The following is a 21,347-nucleotide window of genomic DNA, read 5'->3' on the forward strand; positions in this document are numbered from 1 at the left end:
CTGAGGTCTTCTGCCAGCCTTCAGTAGGTGTTCTGTAGGAGTTGTTCCACGTGTAGATGTATTTCTGGTGTATCTGTGGGGAGGAAGGTGATCTCCGCGTCTTACTCTTCCGCCATCTTCCTGCTCTCCCTTATATGTTGCCTTCTTAACTTAAAATGAAACTACACAAGAAGTAAAGTTTATATCTAAATGTATCTCCCTCCTGATAATTTGGAAATAGGGGATCCATGTAATTGTTTCTAATAATTGTTCATCCATAGCTTGCTGCCCTATACACATAGTCAAGTTATAAAAGACATTGGGGCACACATGCTTTCTTACAAGTTATGCAGGTTATGTTTGATAGAATTTTGTTGGTGACCACTTTCTGTACTAAGATGTCTGTTTTGTAATTTTTTCCTGATTATTATTAGTTTAAAAAAATACATTTTCTTTATATCGCTGTTGTGACTCTTCCACAGTAGAAAGCTAAAATTATATATTTTAATAAAATTTAAGTTCATAATATTGTATATTAGATATTGTCAGTGAAATATTGTTAATAAATTTAGACATTTTGTGGAAACCATAGATTGATATCCTGATAATATTATTAGACCCTGAGCAGAAAAAAAAAAAAATATTCAGATGCATACTTTAAAAGTATGAAACCTATTTATTTTATCAAAAAAAAAACCAACAGTAAAATCAATCATATATTTTAATGTAGTTCAGCAAGATCATTTCTCGTAGGTATTAATGTAACAGAAAGGCAGTTAGCTCAAAACATTTCTGGCAGTTCTAAAGATGCTTGAATTTTATAGCTGCCCTTTCTCACTTATGTTTAGGGGTGGGGGAGGAGAAGGCTGGAGGTGAGCATCAATTAAATGAATGATAAGGTCTTTGATGGATAGATTATTTTTTCACCTTTTTAATTTAGAAGTTAAAACTTTCTATCACAGTTTAAGTTGAAAATTATGGCTGAGATAATAGAGGTCTGACTCCAGTGCAAGTTAAAGAGGAAAAAGTCGCTGCTCAAATGTCAAGACATCTTGTGGTCTAAGATGATTAAAACCAAACTGTTTGCTATATGAATCCCAAGGTGCAGCTATATCTCAGCTTTGGTGACATTTAGCCAGTGACTTTTCATAGCTTGTTAATAATGTATAGCTGTCCCTATATAAATCTGCAGTGACAGAAGTGGCCATTTGTAGTGGAGCAGTTAATGAGATTTATTCTTGACAGAAAATGCAGATTTGAAAAGTATTTCTACAAAATCAAGATTGATGTCAAAAGAAGTCATGCATTTAATGGACCATAGCATCATAACCAATTTTGAGTGTCTTAACCAAGATCACAGAATTTTGTTCAGTGATATATTTATATTTTTAGTCAGCCTTCTATACAGCCCAACCCCCCAGCCCTCTCCGCCACTAGTTTCTACTTATTCTACATAAATCAGAAGTCTTCACCTTACAAATCACTTCCTCAGTGGGAATTTTCTCACCTTTGACTCGGTTAGTTCCATGTCATTCATGTAAGTTTCCCATGGTAAGACTATACCATACATTTTCATGATTACTACTTTGATGCCTGTCTTTCCCACTCGACACCACTAACAGGTTTCTTAATAAATTTTTAGCTTTCACTGAATCCTTAAATGATTGCTCAACCATTGAATCAACATTAACATGTGTTGAAATGAATATTCTTTGCTGAAGGAAGAGCTGTCTTTGTTAAACAATGAATTGAAGAAAATTTCTGTGCATATTCTGACTATTCAATATTAATCTCCCATTAATTATTTCATTTCAGTGGAGACAGAAAACTGCTGATTTTAGTCATGGCTGTATCTAATATGTCAACATAAAACCTGACATGTGTACAAATAATGAACAAACTATGAAATGCCACAAGGCAGTTATGAGACAGAAGAAAAGGGAATATAAGAAAGGAAATGACTTTACAAGTTAGTTGTTGGTTTTTATTTAACATCTATAAGAACATAAATAACCCCCAACTTTTGTTGATTTGAAGAGGGTTATCAGTATTTTGCAATTAATGAAAATAATAGATATTTATTATGAAAACTTCAAAAATGAAGAGCAAAAAATATAAAACAAAAGGCTGGAGCAAAATTGTCATGTTAATAGGTCAAACATGACTGAATACTACCAATTTCGTTTTCAGAACCCACTAAAATAAATTTTAAACAACTGAGACAGTCACTGTTAAATGTTGCTGTAGTTCCATCAACAAAAGCATAAAAGATGTATATTAGTTTCCTGGCTGCCATAACAAAGTACGACACACTGGGTAGCTTAAACAACAGAAATTGTTGTTTCACAGTTTTGGAGGCTAGAAGTCCAAACTCAGGGTGTTGGCAGGGCTGGTTCCTGCTGAGAACTCTGAGGGAACGTTCATACCTGTAGTAACTTCTGAGAGCCTCAGGCACCCCTTGGCTTGTAGATGGTGGTCTCCCTCTATCTTCACATGCTCTTCCCTCTGTGTGTGTCTGTCACTGAGTCCAAATGTCCCCTATAGATAAGGATTAGTGTCTCCTCCAATGACCTAATCTTAACTTGAATATATCTGCTCAAAGATTCTATTTCCAAACAAGGTTATATTCTGTGGTACTGGGGTTTAGGTCTCTTTTGAGAGACACAGTTCTACCCCATAAAAATATGCAATATAAAAATATATGAGTGTATATAAATATATATATATTGATACATAGACACAGAAATTTATACACTGCTTTCACATAGGCTGTGCATGGGCTTTGCAAACATGAAAGTTAATTACTGACTAATATGTCAAATTTTGCTTACCTGATATTTATTGCTAGTTATATAGATGCTTTCCAGTTACTTGATGTTAGAAATGACACTGGAGCTGGTGTTCTTATCTGGGGCTTGGAGTCCTCTTCCAAGTCCACGGGTTATTGGCAGAATTTGTTTTCTTGTGGCCGCTGGACTGAGTCCCAATTTGCCATCAGCCAAGGAACACTTCTTGCTCCAAGATGTCACCCATGGTTTCTTCCTGCATGGTCCCCACATTCACAACTTGGATTTTTGCTTTAGTTCTTCTAGGCCACACAGTGTGAGTCTCTCTGCCTCTTTTGTATCAGTCAGAAAAATCTCCTTGCTTTTAAAGCACTCACTCCATTGGGTTAGACTTACCCCAGGCACTCTCTCCACTGCCATGCAACTGGACACAATCAGAGTGATATTTCATCACAATCATGGGCTTCACCCATACTAGGGGTGGCAGGGGAGACTAGGCATGACTGTAGTAATCTTGGAATTCTGCCAACTAAAAAAACCCCATTAGTTCATCTTTGCCTTTGTGATGATAACTTTTCTAGAATTCCTGGCATAAAAATTACTAATTTAAAATAGATGCAAACATATGAAGCTTTTAAAACATATTGCTAAAGTCTAATATTCACTCCCACCAGGACGCCTGGAGTACTTGTATACCCGTGCATCCCCAGTAACAGAAATTTATCTCAACATGAGAAACAATACACACAGGTACATGTGCATTATTTTCTGTAGCATGAAAGAAACTTTGCAGACGCATAGCTCTTTACCCCAAAATACTTCCATATTTTCAAAGGTTAAGAATATTCAATTACATGATCACAGTAAATTATTAAATTGTTTCTCATCAAATATTTACTCACTAGTTTTAGCATGCTTTGAAGGAAGCCCTGCAACCTTACCCATTCATGACCTAAAGTAAATACTGTCTGGGGACACGTGCACACACACATAATTATAAATTTGTTTATAATTTTTAAGTGTTTTATACTGAAAATGTCTTAGGCTATCTACTTCTCTCATTTTCTGAAAACAAGTGTCTTTTTATTATTTTTAATCCACACTGCATATATTACGAAAACATTTTATTGAAGATCTCCGATTCATCTTCACTTTCAAAAATATAAAATTTTATCCTTACTCACGGAACTTCAGTAATCAGTAAGTCATCATTTTTCCTACTCTTTTGATCCCTAAGTCATCATTACTTCATAGGATAGTTTTTCAATATTATTATTTCAATTATTTAAATATAGCACTCAGATATTATAACATATTATCTTTTTGGCAGAAACTATAAACTACTCTGAAATATATTCTTGTGAAGGTTAAAGAATAGCAAGCACTTCCTTTTAGAGAATTTAAGCATGTGGAAACAGGAATTTAACTTATCCATCTTAACATTGTGCCTTTTTTTGCTTAATATAAATAACAGCCATCAGAGCAATAATAAAAAGAGAGCACTAAAAATATCACCAGCACTTAAAAGGTACCCAAATTTTCATAACATTGTAATAAGTATATTTTTACATTATTTTTTATTACATTTACTTTTTAAATTCATCCTCAAGCTAGACCTATAATTTCAGTTTAAATATAATCCTGAAATTATACATGAGAAAATCTTACGGATATTTATAAATGTAAAATTTACATCATTGATCAAGGTCACACAGCTGACAATTCCCAGAGATCTTATTCATCTCTGTGTCGTCTCCATGTCAAGAATTCCAAAGCCTTAGCTCTGAATACCGTACTTCCTGAATATTGCACTCTACACCGTCTTTGCTTCTGTTTAATCAAATGAACCTTCTGGAGAACTCCCCATGGAGTCAGTTTCAGATCCAAGATTACATACAGGATTGATGTTCCCAGTAAGAATCCAATATTATAATTTGTCTAAAATAGTTCTACTTTAGGTCGTTTAAACAAATCATTGAATTCTTAATTCTTCTGTTTTATTTGTTGATTCAAACATATGACTGCTGCGGTGTCTGGTTTTCAATGTTCTATCACTCAGAAATGTGTTCATTAAAATCTCCTAATCACCTAGCATTCAGCCTGGACTTTAACGCTGAGATAGACCTAAAACTTCCTATTAGTTGGGTGGCAAAGTAAAATAGTAAACAGTATTTATTCCCCAAAGAAATTCAGCTATATCATAAAGGCTTAGTTGACGTGAAATAATAAAGTTCTGATGAATGGAATCCTAAAGAACTATTTCTAGTTATTTGCTCGCTAAATTAGGAATTTAAAGGAAAAAAAAAAAGCTTTATATAGAAAAGAATTACCAATGAAGGAGTTTAGGCAGCTGACATGCTGATGCTGCATTCTGTAAGCTCATACAGAGATTCCTCCCACCCAGTAATATGCGTTATTTTGATTCAGAGCTATGTATCACAAGTAAGTGATCGTGACATGCCCTGTTAGCAATTGCAAGGAAGACCACCATATTAACCACACAAAAAAGTATATTTAGGTCGGGTAGGCAGAAATCAGGAATTGGTTTGCAGAACACATTATTTCCATACATATATACGTTTTTCTACTCATTATGCTTTCATAATGTCATATTATAATGTTCTACTATTTCTTTGGGTATTAGTATATTTAAAGTGGGAAATGATAAGTATAAATATACTAGCTTTGCAATAATTCTTAGGAGTATAGTTTCTGTCATCAGAGAGTATGCATTTCTAAAAGGTATTTGAACATTAAAAAATAACAATTTTATAAATTCTGATATGATTCTGTCTCACAATAGAAAGACAGATTTTCTGTGTTATTTTTTCTTGTTCTCTTAGTTCTTACTCACTCCTCTCCAACTCAAATCTTTTATTTTATAAGAAGACCAAATACTGTATTAAGACTCAGTTAACTCAACAAAAAAATTACAAACAAGCAACTAAACTAATTCAATGAAAAACATACCTAGAATTTTTATGGCTCATAAAAACTGGAAGTTCACTTATGCTGCTAACTTCAGGCATAGCTGGATCCAGGGATGACTCAGTCCAGAAATTATTTCTCTGTCTTTCGATTCTACTCCCCTGTGTATATTGGCTTTAGCTGAAGGTGAACTCCATACACAGAGTAAGAAAAACTGCTGTTGATAACCTAGACCTCAATCTTCTCAGGCTACAGTCTGAAAGAAAGACCAAATCAACTCATAAGAAAACTATTTGGCATTGCTTGAGTCAAATCCTCACCTCCAAACCAAACCAAAGGGGGTTTGTAATAGAGCAGGTTGGACCGCTTCTACCCTTTAGATGACACAATGTAGGATTCCACTTTAACCTCAGACCACCGCTCTCCCACCCGGCCCCCTGCCCTACCCACAGGCACTCAGGATTCCCTTAGGGGAATGGATGCTGAGCATACAGACAGCACAGACCTTCTGTGGGTGGGATGATCACACTTATCACATTGCCTGAAATCGTTCTGGTTCATGCCTGTTTTTCTGTGCTAATTAATAGGAGGATCTCCTTTAATCTTCGAAGTATGTAGACTTAGATACAAATTATAACATCATTCTATCTGTGTGTAAGAGCACATCTCTTCTCTCCTGAGAAAGGAAGTAGGTGCATTTAGAAGAACTAACAAGTTGAAAATATTTTCTTTTCTTTTTTATTTCTATTAATTACAGAGTGGGTTCAAGATTCTTCTACCCTTTCAAGGTAAAGAAGGGCTTTAGAAAGAATGAAAAGAACAGATAGCTTGTTTTTGGTAATGTAGCAGTTGGACCCATGTTGAATCTCTGGCAGGAACTTTGACTGCTCCCAAAGTGAATGTGAGTTTTCTGCACAGGCACTATTTCATTCATTATTTCTCCAAAGAAAAGGAAACCTATACATATTGGAACAGATGGATCATATGGGTAAAATGATATATAGACAAGGGCACAGTATTGAAGGGGCCACATCACATGTCCCATGCTCACTCACAGTAAAAGATCTTAAAATCCCTGGGGGAAAAATGTATTTCAATTGTAAACATAAGAAAATATACGTATACAACTATGGAGAGACCCAGAAGATAATATATAATAGTATATTAAATTTCAGCTGTCTTAATTTATAAAATGTGATCACATTTCTATGTTCTGAAAACACGTAAACATAAAAGTTTATCAAAGTAGAAGTTAAATCCAAAGACAAACTCTGAGTGATATTTCAAACAAAAGCTTCTATGATTTAAGGTGATTTTGCTTTAAATAATAGTCACAACAAACAGGCTACGGGAGAGTCAAACAATAGGAATTTATTTCCCCCAAATAAGAAATCCAGAAACTGGTGATTCCAGGTTTGTTTCAGCCCCTCAATGATGTCATCAAGTAGGTAGAATAATTCTGCCTTTGTGTTCTGCTCTGCACAGCCTGTCTGCACTTTTTGTTTTCTTGGACACAGTGGTTGCAACACCTGCAACTTTTTTAAGTGTGAAAGGGAAGCTGAGAGTGAAATCAAGTGTTCTTTTCTCAAAGTGGTCCTCACCCCCTGCTGTAATGTCTGTGTGCCTGTGTGTACGTGTATGTATGTGTGTGTGTGAGATATATTGCTCTTCTGATGCTACACCAATGCATGGGACCCACACCTGTGTGTGATTTTCTCTCTGGAACATATAATCTCTACTGTGTCAAGTAGCAAAACAATATAATTTTTGAGCAGTTTTATTGTGATGATACAGCTTTACAATTCAAGAAAAAATCTACCCCTCTACCTGGTAAGCCAGGCTTTCATTTCAACTCAACAGTTTTTGTTAAGTAGAAATGTCACCTAAGTAACTGGAGGAGATGCCAAAGGCCCTAAGCTTCTTGGTTAGGGCAGCTGACCTTAGATTCTGAGCTCAGTGCCCCATAGCCAGTTATCCAAGATTAGACACTCAATGTGCTTAGTGAATACAAAGAACAGGAGGGAAGATTCAAATGTTATTTTTGTTTTCATCATGAAGTATAATAAAGCCGACTTTTCTGTCATTTGCATGCATGTAATTCTTCAGTGTAGGGGATTCCCATATAATACTTCTGTAAGTATTTCTTTTCTCCAAAAACATGAATAGGACTTTTTAATTAAGGTATTTTCACTTGATAACTTAAACATCTATTCTACCTTTGGGGCTTATGTAGTGAAAATAGGAAAAAAAATATTTGTATAATGCTAATAATTAACCATAGTTTTAAAAAGTCACAAAGTTGATCAAGAATTTTCATATAATAGGAACTTCTGTGAAGGTTATTAAAATGGCTTTTGTTCACCTTCTAAGACCTGCCTTAAAGTTTTATTGGCATGTTTCATCTAACTCTACTTCAAAACTCATGTCTTTGCTTCTCCTTCATTGAGTATATTCCTAGCATTTTTCTTCTGATTGTTATCCAGGCATAGACTTCTTTTGAGGTACAGATAAGAAGCAGGGGTTATGAGTTCATATGTTGAAGTCTTAACCCCTGGAATTTGACTATATTTGGAGATAAGATATTTAAAGAAGTAATAAAGGCAAAATGAGGTCATATGAGTGGGACCTCATCCAATATGACTGAGGTCCTTCAAGAAGAGGGGCTGAAGACACAGACAGAGGGAAGACCATGTAAAAACATCGGAAGAGGACAGCCTTCTACAAGCCAATGAGAGTGTCCTCAGAAGAAACCACCCCTGCTGACACCTTTATCTAGAACATGTAGCTTCCAGAATTGTGAGAAAATGGATTTCTATTTTTTAAGCCACCCCATCTGTGTTACTTTTGTCAGCCCTAACAAAAAACACAGGCAAGCAAGAAAGTGAACAAGAAAGAAAATTCCTGAAGCAACTAAGGCACTGTTAAAAATATAAAATCATTAAAGACAAATTAGTGAACTGAATACATTGTCATCTTATTAAAATATTACTTGGTAGGGAACTAGGAACACCTGCATTATGTTCTTAACATCCCTAAAAATTCCAGAGGGAAAGACGTGTTCAGGGAAAATGCTTAAAAGGAGCTCACTTTGTTACTTTGAGGCTATGGCTTTAAACTCCCTCCTCCCCAGTACAAAATATTTGATGTTAGATGATGTCAAGGAGGATGTTTTTGGCCCAATGAAGATAGTCTAAAAATATACAGGCTGGATGGCCTGCTTCTTCTAGGAATCTCTCAAAATATGAATGCTGAAGAGAGCATGAAAAATGGAGAGAATTTCCTTGAGCCCAGACAGGAGCTGCATCTTGTGGAGGTAGAGTAGCCAGCTGCATAATATTTAACAGATCATAATAATTATAATTAAAACAGGATACATTTATTGACTTTAATAGACAGTTTTTTTTAATTTTTGTATTTTTTACAAACACACAATTGACATTTTCACTATTTCAGATATATTAGAGAATCTGGTTAGAACTTCTGTAGGGAAGCAACATGTAGCTATCTATAACTAAATGCCATTTCAAAAAGAAGCAGAGTCTGTTAGAAGTTTATCCCTAAATGTATATTTACATTAAAGTTTGAAAAGCACTTACACAGATTGTGCTCTCTGACCATAATGTACTCATATTAGAAATAAAAAAATGAAAATACAACATAGTTATTTCACAGCTAAGAGTTTTATAGAGTTCATGACATATTTCTTGCTACCCATCTTTTTGATAAATGTGACTCTAATATGAAAATCAGTTTCTATAATTGGAGCTCAGATTTGTTATTCCTCCTATCAGTTTTCTAATGACACAATTGCAAATTAGAGAGAATGATCCTAAGTAAATGTACAGTTTGGTAAATAGGTAGAGGTCAGAATAATCAGTAATTTTTTTTTTTTTTTTTGGCGGTACGTGGGCCTCTCACTGTTGTGGCCTCTCCCGTTGCGGAGCACAGGCTCCAGATGTGCAGACTCAGTGGCCATGGCTCACAGGCCTAGCCGCTCCGCGGCATGGGGGATCTTCCCAGACCGGGGCAAGAACTTGTGTCCCCTGCATCGGCAGGCGGACTCTCAACCACTGCACCACCAGGGAAGCCCTCAGTATTTTAATAAGCCTAATAGAAGCCATAGATGCTCTTGAGAGAAATAAATTACCTGGATATAAACAATCCCAAAGGCATTTCTTAAAGTTCAATTTATGCAGTGATTTATTCATTATGAGCTGATGTAGGTTGATGAGTGGCAGGTTAGGTTTTTAATTCCTTTACATTATTTCATGGAGAATTATGGAAGCATTTATGTCTTATGTTGGAGAATTCCTCACCATATTGGCTATATTAGCTATATTAGTTACACACAATTAAAATACTTTCAGAAATTTCTGATTCCACACTGAGCTAGAATATATTACATTCAAATATTATCTTTGAACTAAAGTCCAGAAATAGCATAAATAGCAATTATTTAGAAAGAAGTATACTTTGTACACTTCCATTTCTCTGTTATGCCTTGTGGCAAGATGGAAAAAATTGCCATGATTCAGACTTTTCATTTTGGTACAGTCATATGCATAAAAAGACGGAAATTAGAGAAGTACAATAATTTTCAAAATATGTGATATACTGTTAAGTACAAGGGATCTTTTTTCCCCTGAGTATTTGTTATTTAGTGATATTTTTCCAAACCTTGCTGCTCTAGGATTGTGTTGAAATAAAAAAATGTCACTTTTAAAATTAACCCTAACTCAAATATGGCTCTTAAATAAATACTATACTGAGATATCAGGAATCTGTCCCCTGATAACTTGCAGAAAATACAATGTAAATACAAGGGAAATCAACCTAAGAGTAAAATTTAAAATCTTGCTAAAGATACAGGATCCTGTGAAACTAACCAAAGTTCTGCTGGGGAATTGCTTCAATCACACTCTATGCCCATGGAGATTGGACAGAGTTAGACTGGTTAAAATGGAAGAAGAGAAAGTCAATAAGAAAATAAAAAACAGAGGCCATTTAAAAGATAATAATTTATATATTAAAGATTAAGAGAGACAATTGGAAATCTGAGGAAGGCTTAAAATAATTTCATTAAAATATCATTAGTCAAAGGAGAAATAAATGATGCAATAAAATAATATGGTGTATGTTGAGGTTGGGGGCATGTTGGAAACCACAAAACTCATAATTTTAAATGTGCTTTTGTGAAACCTCAGATAAACTTTAGAAATGTATATGTTTTACTGTTTAAAAATCCATTTTTTTCACCATTTAATGTGAAATCCTGGTCCCCTTTAATCTTGGTTTTGTTTTACGCTGTATAACCTCCTGAGCCTCCATTTCATATATATTCATACATACACACACAAAAAAAATACACATATATACCAAATGGCTTATGTGTAAACGGTTATTGAAATAAAACACATTTGAAATGTAAAAACTTAGGATGCTAAACAGCTCTAGCATGTTGCCTCCTCAAACATAATTACTGTTCGTTCCCCAAAAAGAAGTAGTGTAAAACTGATTTCCCTGTGAAAAGAGCCTTAATTTCTCTAACAGCATACATACTGTGTGTCCACATATGTAGACAAATGTCCACAAAGAATAAAACATCTTTTAAATGTAATATTGGAATGGAGGATAGGAGGGGAAATCTGCTTATTGGAAGAAACTGTTCTTCCAGAGATGTGTAGTCATGATAGTCAGAAATCTGGAAATTATGCTTTATAATGAATGAGTTAAGAAACTTGGAAATTTCCCATATAAGGGGGAAAAAATTTTGACAAAATGAAAGTTATGGTCAAGTGTTTAGGAGATGGGTTAGAATGTTCATGGATTTCTGCAATCAATAGAATGCCATCCAATGAGTGGAAGAAGAAGAGAATAGTTAATAGCATTATATGGCAAACACTATGGCAAAAGACTTGATGCTTTGCAAGTATTAAAAAAATAATGATGGCTCAACTTAATTTACTTGTTGTCAATAGAGCTTTTGAAATACCAGGTAGGTTGCCTCCTGAAGTTGTGTGCTCTTTAACATTGGATGGGGCCTGCAGAATACAACTCACTACCTCTTGAATACTTTGCTTAAGCCATTCTAGCACTAGAAATTTTGGATCTTTAAGTGAAACAAAACTTTAAAGAGATTTAGTCAGAATCTTCTTTCATAACTGGGTTCATTTGTGGGTCAGGATTTAGACTGACTCTTGCCATGGGAACACTATGTTTACTACGGAATCTACTAAAATTGTGCCTGCCAAGTGAATTATTTTTAATTTAAACTCAGGCCAGAGTGAGGGTTCCAATTACTGGTAGCCTAAAAATATTGTCAATCTTGGATTGTGTTCTGAGGGTTGACAAGTGGATGCAAATGACCTTCCAAAGTGCCTAGCACATAAGTAGGACATTTAGCTAGCCTTAATTATATAATGTTTGCTAACTGGGATATCACAGTATACTGTAAATATGCAAGCTTTCTTAATAATGAGTATTTGCTTTGAGAAAATAGTTCTAATCACAATAGGGTAATATAGGCATAGTGATAAAATTTATAATAGATTTAGATAAGTTTCATTGCCCAAGTTGGTTCTGATTATTTGCTTATTATCTCTTAAAAATAATCCCCCAAATAACAGTCTACTTTTTTATGTTAAATGAATTATTCCTAAAAGTAGAAAATAGAAGAAAAAATTTCTCTTAACATAAGACCTCAGTGTAGTTGAAGTGCATTAAATTCCTTCCTCCATTTATTTTGAAAACTTATTTAACATACACAGTAGGTTGGGCTCCACATGTAGCAAATACAGCAGGTGCTTTTGTTGCTTAGCATCCGGTAACAGCTGTGTTGGACAGTCCCTAGCCACACCACTAGATCCCACCTCAGCTGTCTCTGCTTTTATGTCTTGGACTTTTTCGGAAGCTGAGGGATCTTATTGGGGACACATGGAGGATAAATACCCACAAATCAGCCCAGACATGTGGATAGGCTAATGCACTGAGGGCAACCTTGACCAAAGTAGACAAGAGGCAATATACAGCTGCTCCATCTCTCAAAGATTCCAGGGAAAACTTCTGATGTACCTTCTTCCTAGATCTTCAGAAGGTCCTCATAGTTATCTGTTCCTGTGTAACAAACTACTCCCCAAATCCAATGGCTTGAAACAGCAGCACTTGTTTATTAATTACTTATTATTCTGTGGCTCAGGAGTTTAGGAGTGGCTCATCTGGGTGGTTCTGTCTCAGGACCTCTTATTAGGTTGTAACCAAGATGTCAGTTGGGTTACAGTCGTATGAAGACTTTACTGGGGCTAAAATATCCTCTTCCAAGTTCCCTCATGCAGCTGTTGCTCAGAGGCTTCAGTTCTCCATGTAACCATCTCCACAGTGTTGTCTGAGTATCCTTACTACAGAGCAGCTGGCTAGCCCAAGAAAAGTAAAGAGAGAAGGAAGAGAAGGCACGCTTTGACCATCATTTAGCAGTGAATCACTAAGTACAACATACACTCAGTGAGAGAAGAAAATAGAGAAGGGTGGAACTGAGCCCCAGCACACACAGTGCTTACCCTTATTTTAAAAGTTTACTGACTATCCTGTAATCAACCTTAGTCAATATTTTCTATAGTACAGGCATAGGTATTTTATAATACATACATACATTCATTCATGCACACATATGTATATACCAAGCTACCTATGTTTAAAATAGAATGGAAAGAGTAAAGTCTACAGTGATTTAGCCCTATGATGCCTGAGTCATTTTATTTTCCCTTTTTCTTTGTGGCTATGGTTGCTTTTAGATCAATTGGCCTTAATTTCACTGAAAATACTAATAGATATCCATTAAATTATCTCCTATAAATCAACTACTAATAAATAGTAGTTGATAATACATGACTACTTCATGTCCTTAATTTTATAATAAATGACTACTTCATGTCCTTAATAATAAATAAATGACTACCTCATGTCCTTAATTTTATTCTTAATTTGGCAAATATTAACTGTACAATATGGACTCATGTGTATTATATAGAGATATGTATTTTTCACTTTTCTTTCTTAGATGTCTCCCTGGATTTTCTGGGAAATTTTGTGAAATTAACATAAATGAAAGTTCTTCATCACCATGTCTAAATGGTGTGAACTGTGAGGATCACATCAATGGATATATTTGCAAATGTCAACAAGGTAATTATGAAAAAGTAATGATCATGCAAATGTCACATTTATTTACAAAATATATGTATTTATATATGTGTATTGTATATGTGTGTGTTTGTACAATACAATTTTGACAATCAACTCACTAATAATGTTGTTGACTATCAACCAGCTTCTAGGCGTTGATCACACTTAAAAAATATGAAATTGTTGTTCTGTGATACTAGTAATCAATCCTTTAGGCTATCAGCAAGAAATCCTGGTGCTTAGATCATGGTATCTCACTACAGGTATTTTCAAAATTTATGTAAGCTTCAAATTCCTGATCTTTATCTATATCCATTATGCCTGGTACACAAGTCCTTTGTAAAAACTGGCTCATTAATATTTACATTATTATTACTGCCAATGATCATCAGTATAGAGATGGACTGGTTGGGTGAACTGATTTTATTCAAGGGGAACTTTTTTATTAACAACACATCTTTTGGGCCATTTCTGCCTTTGCTCATATTATCTTTAACTGTATACTGATATAAACAAGTTGTGTCCAGGAATCTTCTTCCCTCTCTTTCCTCTAGTTTTCTAAACTTTCAAATTTGTTGCTTTTTACCTGTGACTTCTATCACTCATCTTACCTTCAAAATTTAGTTTCATCCACCCCAAAATGATTTTGAATACGTGAATTTCCTTGAGCAATAATAATCTTACAAGAATATATGGGGAATATTTTTGGTCACTAAAAAAGAATTCTCACTATTCACAAACCCCAGAGAAGACTTAAGATAGCTTGTGGATACCCTAGAGTCTGGGCTCCTGGTTATTTGAACCCCCAGAGGAAATAACAACCAATAATTCTTACAGATAAAAGAAGTAGAATAAAGCTTACAATGCTCTGATAGAAGAAATAAATACCATTTAAAAGCTTTTGCTTTTCCCCAAAAAAATATCTTTCTCAGACAGCAAAAGCCAGAAGAACTACAATCCTGCAGACTGTGGAATGAAAATCACATTCACAGAAAGATAGACAAGATGAAAAGGCAGAGGGCTATGTACCAGATGAAGGAACAAGATAAAAGCCCAGAAAACCAACTAAATGAAGTAGAGATAGGCAACCTTCTAGAAAAATAATTCAAAAAATGATAGTGAAGATGATCCAGCACCTCAGAAAAAGAATGGAGACAAAGATCAAGAAGGTGTAAGAAATGTTTAACAAAGACCTAGAAGAATTAAAGAACAAACAAACAAAGATGAACAATACAATAACTGAAGTGAAAAATAAACTAGAAGGGATCAATAGCAGAATAACTGAGGCAGGAGAAAAGAAAAGTGACCTGGAAGACAGAATAGTGGAATTCAATGTTACAGAACAGATTAAAGAAAAAAGAATGAAAATAAATGAAGACAGCCTAAGAGACCTCTGGGACAACATTAAATGCAACAACATTCACATAATAAGGGTCCCAGAAGGAGAAGAGAGAGATAAAGGACCTGAGAAAATATATGAAGTGATTATAGTAGAAAACTTCCCTAACAAGGAAAGGAAATAACCAGCCATGTCCAGGGAGTGCAGAGAGTCCCATAAAGGATAAACCCAAGGAGAAACATGCCAAGCCACAGAGTAATCAAATTGACAAAAATTAAAGACAAATTATGAAAAGCAACAAGGGAAAAGTGACAAATAAAATACAAGGGAACTCCCATAAGGTTAACAGCTGATTTCTCAGCAGAAACTCTAGAAGCCAGAAGGGAATGACACCATATATTTAAAGTGATGTAAGGGAAGAAACTACAACCATGATTACTCTACACAACAAGGATTTCATTCAGATTTGATGGGGAAATAAAAAGCTTTACAGAGAAGCAAAAGCTAAGATAATTCAGCATCACCAAACCAGCTCTACAAGAATGGCTAAAGGAACTTCTCTAAGTAGGAAACATAAGAAAAGGAAAGAACCTACAAAAACAAACACAAAACAATTAAGAAAATGGTAATAGGAACAAACATATTGATAATTGCCATGAATGTGAATGGATTAAATTCTCCAACCAAAACAAACAGGCTCGCTCAATGGATACAAAAACAAGACCTATATATATGCTGTCAACAAGAGACCCACTTCAGACCAAGGGACACATACAGACTGAAAGTGAGGGGATAGAAAAAGATAGTCCATGCAAATGGAAATCAAAAGAAACCTGGACTTGCAATACTCATATCAGATAAAATAGATTTAAAATAAAGAGTGTTACAAGAAACAAGGAAGGACACTACATAATGGTCAAGGGATCAATCCAAGAAGAAGATATAACAATTATAAATATCTATTCACCCAACATAGGAGCACTTCTACACATAAGGCAAATGCTAACAGCTATAAAAGAGGAAATCAACAGTAACACAATAATAATAGGGGATTTTAACACCTCACTAACACAAATGGACATATCATCCAGACAGAAAGTTAATAAGGAAACAAAAGCTGTAAATAACACAATAGACCAGATAGATGTAGTTGATATTTATGGACATTCCATCTGAAAACAGCAGATTACACTTTCTTCTCAAGGGCACATGGAACATGATCCAGGATAGATCACATCTTGGGTCACAAATCAAGCCTTGGTAAATTTAAGAAAATTGAAATCCTATCAAGCATCTTTTCTGACCACAACGCTATGAGATTAGAAATAAATTACAAGGAACAAACGTAAAAAGCACAAATACATGGAGGCTAAACAATACTTCACTAAATAACCAAGGGATCTCTGACAAAATCAAAGAGGAAATTAAAATATACCTAGAGACAAATGACAATGAAAACATGACAATCCAAAACCTATGGGATGCAGCAAAAGATGTTGTAAGAGGGAAGTTTATAGCAATACAATCCTACCTGAAGAAACAAGAAAAACCTCAAACAATTTAATCTTACACCTAAAGGAACTAGAAAAAGAAGAACAAACAAACTCCAAAGTTAGTAGAATGAAAGAAATCATAAAGATCAGAGCAGAAATAAATGAAATAGAAACAAAGAAAACAATAGCAAAGATCAATAGAACTAAAAGCTGGTTCTTTGAGAAGATAAACAAAATTGACAAACCTTTAGCCAGAATCATCAAGAAAAAGAGGGAGAGTACTCAAATCAATAAAATTAGAAATGAAAAAGGTGAAGTTACATTGGACACCACAGAAACACAAAGCATCATAAGAGACTACTACAGCAGCTCTATGCCAATAAAATGGACAGCCTGGAAGAAATGGACAGATTCTTAGAAAGGTATAACCTTCCAAGATTAAACCAAGAAGAAATAAAAAACATGAACAGACCAATCACAAGCAATGAAATTGAAACTGTGATTAAAAATCTTCCAACAAACAAAAGTCCATGACCAGATGGCTTCACAGGTGAATTCTATCAAACATTTAGAGAAGAGCTAACACCCATCCTTCTCAAACACTTCCGAAAACTTGCAGAGAAAGGGACACTCCCAAACTCATTCTACAAGACCACCATCACCCTGATACCAAAGATAGTACAAAAAAAGAAAATTACAGACCAATATCACTGATGAATATAATGCAAAAATCCTCAACAAAATACTAGCAAACAGAATCCAACAGCACATTAAAAGGATCATACACGATGATCAAGTGGGATTTATAAAAGGGATGCAAGGATTCTTCAATATATGCAAACCACTTAACGTGATACACCATATTAATAAATTGAAGACTAAAAACACTGTGATCCTCTCAGTAGATGCACAAAAAGCTTTTAACAAAATTCAAAACCCATTTATGATAAAAAACTCTCCAGAAAGTGGGCATAGAGGAAACCTACCTCAACATAATAAAGGCCATATATGACAAACCCACAGCAAACATCATTCTCAAAGGTGAAAATCTGAAAGCATTTGCTGTAAGATAAGGAACATAACAAGATGTCCATTCTCACCACTATTATTCAACATAGTTTTGGAAGTTTTAGCCACAGCAATCAGAGAAGAAAGAGAAATAAAATGAATACAAATTGGAAAAGAAGTAAACCTGTCACTATCATGGATGAAATGATACTATACATGTATAATCCTAAAGATGCCATCAGAAGACTACTAGAGCTAATCAATGACTTGGTAAAGTTGCAGGATACAAAATTAATGCACAGAAATCTTTTGCATTCCTATACACTAACAACAAAAGATCAGAAAAATAAATTAAGGAAACAATCCCATTCACCATTGCAATGAAAAGAATAAAATACCTAGGAATAAACGTACCTAAGGAAACAAAAGACCTGAATGCAGAAAACTACAAGACACTGATGAAAGAAATCAAAGGTGAAACTAAAAGATGGAGGCATATACCATGTTCTTGGATTGGAAAAATCAATATTGTGAAAATGACTATACTACCCAAAGCAATCTACATATTCAATGCAATCTCTATCAAATTACCCATGATATTTTTTACAGAACTAGAACAAAAAATCTTAAAATTTGTATGCAGACACAAAAGACCCCAAATAGCCAAGGCAATCCTGAGGGAAAAAAAAAACAGAGCTGGAGGAATCAGGCTCCCTGATTTAAGACTATACTACAAAGCTACAGTAATCAAGACAATATGGTACTGGCACAAATATAGATCAATGGAACAGGATAGAAAACCCAGAGATAAACCCATGCACCTATGGCCAACTAATCTATGACAAAGGAGGCAAGGATATACAATGGAGAAAAGACAGCCTCTTCAATAAGTGGTGCTGGGAAAACTGGAAAACTACATGGAAAATAATGAAATTAGAACACTCCCTAACACCACTCACAAACATAAACTCAAAATATATTAAAGACCTAAATGTAAGACAGGACACTATAAAACTCTTAGAGGAAAACATAGGCAGAACACTCTGACATAAATCACAGCAAGATCTTTGACCCACCTCCTAGAGTAATGAAAATAAAAACAAAAATAAACACAAAGATCTAGTGAAACTTAAAAGCTTTTGCACAGCAAAGGAAACCATAAACAAGATGAAAAGACAACCCTCAGAATGGGAGAAAATATTTGCAAAAGAAGCAACTGACAAAGAATTAATCTCCAAAATATACAAGCAGCCCATGCAGCTCAATATCAAAAAAATAAATAACCCAATCCAAAAGTGGGCAGAAGACCTAAATAGACATTTCTGCAAAGAAGATATACAGATTGCCAACAAACACGTGAAAAGATGCTCAACATCACTAATCATTAGAGAGATGCAAATCAAAATTACAATGAGATATCATCCCACATTTATTAGAATGGGCATATCAGAAAATCTACAAACAACAAATGCTGTAGAGGGTATGGAGAAAAGGGAACCCTCTGGCACTGTTAGCGTGAATGTAAATTGATACAGCCACTATGGAGAACAGTATGGATGTTCCTTAAGAAACTAAAAATAGAATTACCATATGACCCAGCAATCCCACTACTGGGCATATACCCAGAGAAAACCATAATTCAAAAATACACATGCACCCTAATGTCCATTGCAGCACTATTTACAATAGCCAGGTCATGGAAGCAACCTAAGTGCCCATCAACAGATGAATGGATACAGACAATGTGGTGCATGTATACAATGAAATATTACTCAGCCATAAAAAGGAACAAAACTGGGTCATCTGTAGAGACATGGATGGACTTAGAGACTGTCATACAGAGTGAAAATGACTATAGACATGAATGACAGAATGAAGTAAGTCAGAAAAAGAAAAACAAATATCATATATTAACGCATATATGTGGAATCTAGAAAAATTGTAGAAATGAACTGGTTTGCAAGGCAGAAATAGAGACACAGATGTAGAGAACAAACATATTGACACAAAAGTGGGAAAGCGGGGGTGGCGGGTGGTGGTGGGATCAATTGGGATTGACGTATATACACTAATATGTGTAAAATAGGTAACTAATAAGAAAACTGCTGTATATAAAAATAAATCAGTAAAATAAGATTAAAAAAAAAATAAAGTTGGATGTAAGGAGTGCCAGAAAATAAGGTTGGAGAATTAAAAATATATATATATTTTTGTCAAGGTCTGATCATTTAAAAACGTTAGATAGCCACCTTAAGCAATGCATATAATCCTATGAAAACAGTTAAGAAACAAAACAAGTATTAAAGTCATTTTTACCGTATCAATACATATCTTATAATTGCTAGTTCCATTTATTATGTTGATAGATTAGTATTGATGCTCCAGGTGAAGATTCCACTTGTTTCAGATTTACTTGAGGCCTGGGGCCCTTCTGAAGCAGCTGCAGCATCAAACAAAGTCCCGTTCTGAATGTTGCCCATCCGGTCCACTGTGGAAACGAAAGGCCTCAAAAATACTCATCCGCATTGTTGGGTGATAACTCAGAACTTGCTGGTACTTTTGGTGCAAGACTTAGATTCTGGGCTTTTTTTTCCCCACATATAAAGCAGATTTATTTTAAAATTTCTCAAAATGGAATGAGTTATCACAGTTGGTATAAGCAGTTTGATTAAATAACAATACCAGTAGCTGTCCTTCACTGAATACTTGCTATAAACCTGCACTAAGCAAAATCCTTATGGCCACACGCCATCCTTTTTTAAAAAAATTTATTATTTTTATTTTTAATATTTGAATTTTATTTAATTTATTTTTATAACCAATAAATATTTATATTTTTTATAAATAATTTATAACTAATATTTTTTCTTATTAGTTATCCATTTTATACATATTAGTGTATACATGTCAATCCCAATCTCACAATTCATCCTACCACCACCCCCCCACCCCTTTCCCCCCTTGGTCTCCTTACATTTGTTCTCTACATCTGTGTCTCTATTTCTGTTTAGATTCTTCACAGCCAAGTCACAAGAGCACATACCTTGTAAGCAACAAAACAAACAGACGAATTATTAGAAAGTGCTGCTGATACCCTCTCAGACCTCTGTCCCCTCCCAAGGGCTCTCTCCAGCCAGGCCTCTTAACCACACCAGCACTTCCTACTTCTGAAGTTATTTAAGGAATAATCTCATGCTTGCAGGTCACCCTTCAATCTTTCTTCATTTTTTTCTTCTTTCCTCATTGTCTTTAATAGCACAGTTAGCTATTGTTTGTTTTTCTTTTTTTCAGTATGTTTCCTAATTTGTATCTTGAAATTCACTCTCTGACAGGCAGTTCTATAGTTTTTATAAATGTGTAAAATTGTGAAGTATCACCACAGCCAGTCATGTGGCCACTGCCCTCACAATGTTCTCATGCCACCACTGTGTAGTCAGTCCTTTCCTCACCCCCAACATGAATTCATTTTGATAGGAGTCTGATTTTTTTCTTCATCATTTTATCCTTGAAAAGTCTCCCTGTTGTTGAGCTCTTCTTTCTGTCATATTCTGAATGTTAGATGTTGAAGGCCAAATGTGGGAGGCCTTGAGCACATATTTGTTTAGATAATACTAATTATAATAACAATAACAATAT

General features: G+C 34.8%; 1 protein-coding gene across 1 annotated transcript in view; it reads left to right on the forward strand.

The window, feature by feature from the left end:
- Positions 1-21,347, forward strand: part of EYS (EGF-like photoreceptor maintenance factor) — a 1,677,823-nt gene that overhangs the window by 748,260 nt on the left and 908,216 nt on the right. The window contains exon 21 of the mRNA XM_027093793.1: positions 13,747-13,871. Coding sequence (XP_026949594.1) covers positions 13,747-13,871 — 125 coding nt within the window. The remainder of the gene's footprint in view (positions 1-13,746; positions 13,872-21,347) is intronic.

This window comes from Aethalodelphis obliquidens, unplaced genomic scaffold (assembly GCF_003676395.1).
Source record: "Aethalodelphis obliquidens isolate GAN/ISIS:26980383/991018 unplaced genomic scaffold, ASM367639v1 scaffold3, whole genome shotgun sequence".
Taxonomy (NCBI): domain Eukaryota; kingdom Metazoa; phylum Chordata; class Mammalia; order Artiodactyla; family Delphinidae; genus Aethalodelphis; species Aethalodelphis obliquidens.